Source organism: Diospyros lotus, chromosome 12 (assembly GCF_014633365.1).
Source record: "Diospyros lotus cultivar Yz01 chromosome 12, ASM1463336v1, whole genome shotgun sequence".
Classification (NCBI taxonomy): domain Eukaryota; kingdom Viridiplantae; phylum Streptophyta; class Magnoliopsida; order Ericales; family Ebenaceae; genus Diospyros; species Diospyros lotus.
Genome location: NC_068349.1, coordinates 12,994,946 through 12,997,950, shown reverse-complemented (window position 1 = coordinate 12,997,950; position 3,005 = coordinate 12,994,946). Strand labels below are relative to the sequence as shown.

At 38.8% G+C, this 3,005-nt stretch overlaps 1 protein-coding gene across 1 annotated transcript; it reads right to left on the bottom strand.

Moving 5' to 3' along the window:
- Positions 1–1,421: 1,421 nt before the first annotated feature.
- On the bottom strand, positions 1,422–2,594 carry LOC127787499 (uncharacterized). The gene has a single exon (XM_052315559.1). It carries the CDS (start codon positions 2,592–2,594, stop codon positions 1,422–1,424), a length of 1,173 nt encoding a protein of 390 aa, XP_052171519.1.
- Positions 2,595–3,005: the final 411 nt, after the last annotated feature.

Below are 3,005 nucleotides of genomic sequence, written 5' to 3'. Positions count from 1 at the left end.
ATATCATCTATAGTCCATCCAAGAGCTGACTTATGTTCCCGAAGCACCCGGAGTAACTTATCCTCTTCTTCTTGGCTAATGGATTTAGCAATTATAACTGGAAGAGTAGAAGACTCACCCAAATAAGCATATCGAAGATGGGATGGCAACTGCTTTAACTCCAATTTCGGAGCTTGTTGAATGGAAGGTAAAGGTCGTGGAGGCCCCGTGCCCAATGCCTTGTATTGCTTTCCCTTTTGAATAAGTTCAGATCCTTGCAAATATTTGACACATTCTTCAATCGTAGCAGAGTCGGTCTTTTCAACTTGTGAGTGCATCACACATGCTTCCCAAGGATCTAATGGTTGATTCAAAGTGAAAGTGTTTGCTATCTCTTTATCCACAATATAAATCTGAAAATAAGAATCTGAAGCAGTAGGAAATTTTAGTGCTTCAAACACATTAAAAGTGATTTGCTCCTCATTTAGCCTTAACATGAGTTGTCCTTTTTGCATATCAATAAGTGCTCGTCCAGTAGCTAGAAAATGGCGCCCCAAAATAAGGGGAATATACTTATCCTCAGCCATATCCAAAATGATGAAATCTGCTAGAAATATAAACTTGTCCACTTTTACCAAAATATCTTCAACAATTCCACGTGGATGTTTCACGGACCGATCTGCTAGCTACAATGACACCCTTGTAGGTTTTGCTTCGCCTAGCCCAAGCTTTTGAAAGATAGAAAATGGCATCAAATTAATGCTAGCACCTAAATCACATAAAGACCGTTCAAAATATAGGTTGCCAATGGTGCAAGGGATGGTGAAACTTCCTGGGTCTTTCAACTTTGGCGGTGATTTATTCTGTAAAATGGCACTACACTTTTCTGTTAGCTTCACAGTTTCATGCTCCTCAAGCTTCCTCTTGTTCGATAGAATATCCTTCATAAATTTTGCATAGCTGGGCATTTGAGACAGAGCTTCAACAAATGGTATATTAATATGTAGCTTCTTGAATACCTCCAAAAATTTCTCAAATTGCTTATCCAACTTGTACTTGCGCAATCTTTGAGGAAATGGAATAGGTGGAACATAAAGCTTGATTGGTGATGAAACCACTTCCTCTTGTTTAGCTATATCTTCGGGCTCCTTATTCTCAGTTGTTGTCTCCTTTTGAGCATCAGTTTTCTTCTCCATACTTGGTCTTTTAACATGAATTTTTGGTAATTGCACCCCGCTCCTTGTAGTGATTGCATTCGCTTTCTCCTTAGGATTAACTTCGGTATTGCTTGGCCATGTGCCCTGTTGCCTCTCAGTAAGAATTTTAGCTAGCTGTCCAATTTGAGTCTCTATATTCTTGATGGCCGTATCAGTCAGCTCACTTCATTCTTGAAGTTTTGAAATTGCTTCTTCCCATCCTCCTTTTTCCTCATGCGGTCTCCTTTATTTTGGTGGGTTTTGAATTCTCTTATTGTTGCCATATGAAAAATTAGGATGGTTTCTCCAGCTGGGATTGTATGTTGGAGAAAATGGATTATTCTGTGGACGCTGGATATTTTGTTGACGCGGGAAGTTTTGCGCATAAGCAGCCTGCTCTATGAGTGAATGGTCCCTAACGGTCAATGGGCATTCAGATGACAGATGGTTTGCCCCACAAGTTGCACAAACTGGAAGAGACCCTTGCACCATACTAACTGATGGAGAGTATTTTAACGTTTCCATATGTTTTGACAGAGCATCAATCTTGGCCAACATCAACGTATTCATATCCATTTCGTGTACTCCAGCTGCTCTCCTATGTGAACTCCTATCCGGCCACATTACAAATTGCTCACTCATTGTTTCATAAAGATCATGTAGCTCTCTAGCTGATTTGTTTCTAATAGAACCACCTGCTGTAGAATCAACTGACGAACGGCTGTAAGGAGTTAATCCAGCATAGAAATAGTGATTTTGAGCTGGTAAAGAGAACCCATGGTTTGGACACTTCCTTAGCAATTCTTTATACCGTTCCCATCCTTCATGAAAATTCTCAGTTTCAGCTTGCTGGAAAGTTGAAATTTCATGCTTTAATTTGCTGATTTTGGCTGGTGGAAAATACTTTAATGTGAACTTGTGAACCAAATTAGCCCATGTAGTGATGCTACCAGGTGATAGTGAATCCAACCACTCCCGAGCTTTATCTTTTAGAGTATGAGGAAAAAGTCGCATCCTTAGTGCTTCCTCATTGATGCCTTGATATTTAAAATTTCCACAATACTCCAAAAAGCGAGCGAGATGATAGTGAGGATTTTCATCACTTCTTCCATAGAACGGAATGTTGTTGGAGAATAAATTAATCACATCTGGCCTCAGTTGGAAGTTATCATGCCCATATGGAGGATAGACTATGCTCGACCAGTTCTCAATGACAGGAGGCATCATGAAATCCCCTATCAAGATATCTCTCTCATTGATCTCAACAGTACGCTCCATTTGAACAAGCTGATTTTCGTTGTCGTCCATTGTGCTTTGTTGTTGTTCCCTTTTTGCTTTTTGTTCACGACGCCTTTGATGAAAAGTTTGTTCAATCTCAGGATCAAACTCAACAAGATCAAGACGTTCTGAACGCCGCATGCACTATTCCAATCCTAACACAACAAAAATTGAAGTAGTTCAGCATCAACAATTAAAGGAAGCAACACAAGTGTTAAAGCTAATCTTAACTAAAGCAGAAATCAAAAGAACCAATCCCCGGCAACGGTGCCAAAAACTTGTTCACTTATTCTTTCCCGCAAGTGAACGAAATTGTAACAAGTAATATAATGATGAGTAGAGTATTATTCCCACGAGAATTAGCTTTTGATCCCTACTTTAATCACTATTAACTTTAATAAACCACACACAATTAAAAGAATACTCAATGGAATTTTATATTAATTAAAAGTAATTCACCAAAGGGAAAACACAAAATAATTCTTTAAGTTTTGAATGTAGAAATCTAATGCACTAGGGTTCATGAATCCAATGTAGTTCTTTAATTGGTTT

What these genes read in the sequence shown, in the direction of transcription:
- LOC127787499 (XM_052315559.1), bottom strand. Translation starts at nt 2,594, where the DNA reads ATGCGGCGTTCAGAACGTCTTGATCTTGTTGAGTTTGATCCTGAGATT.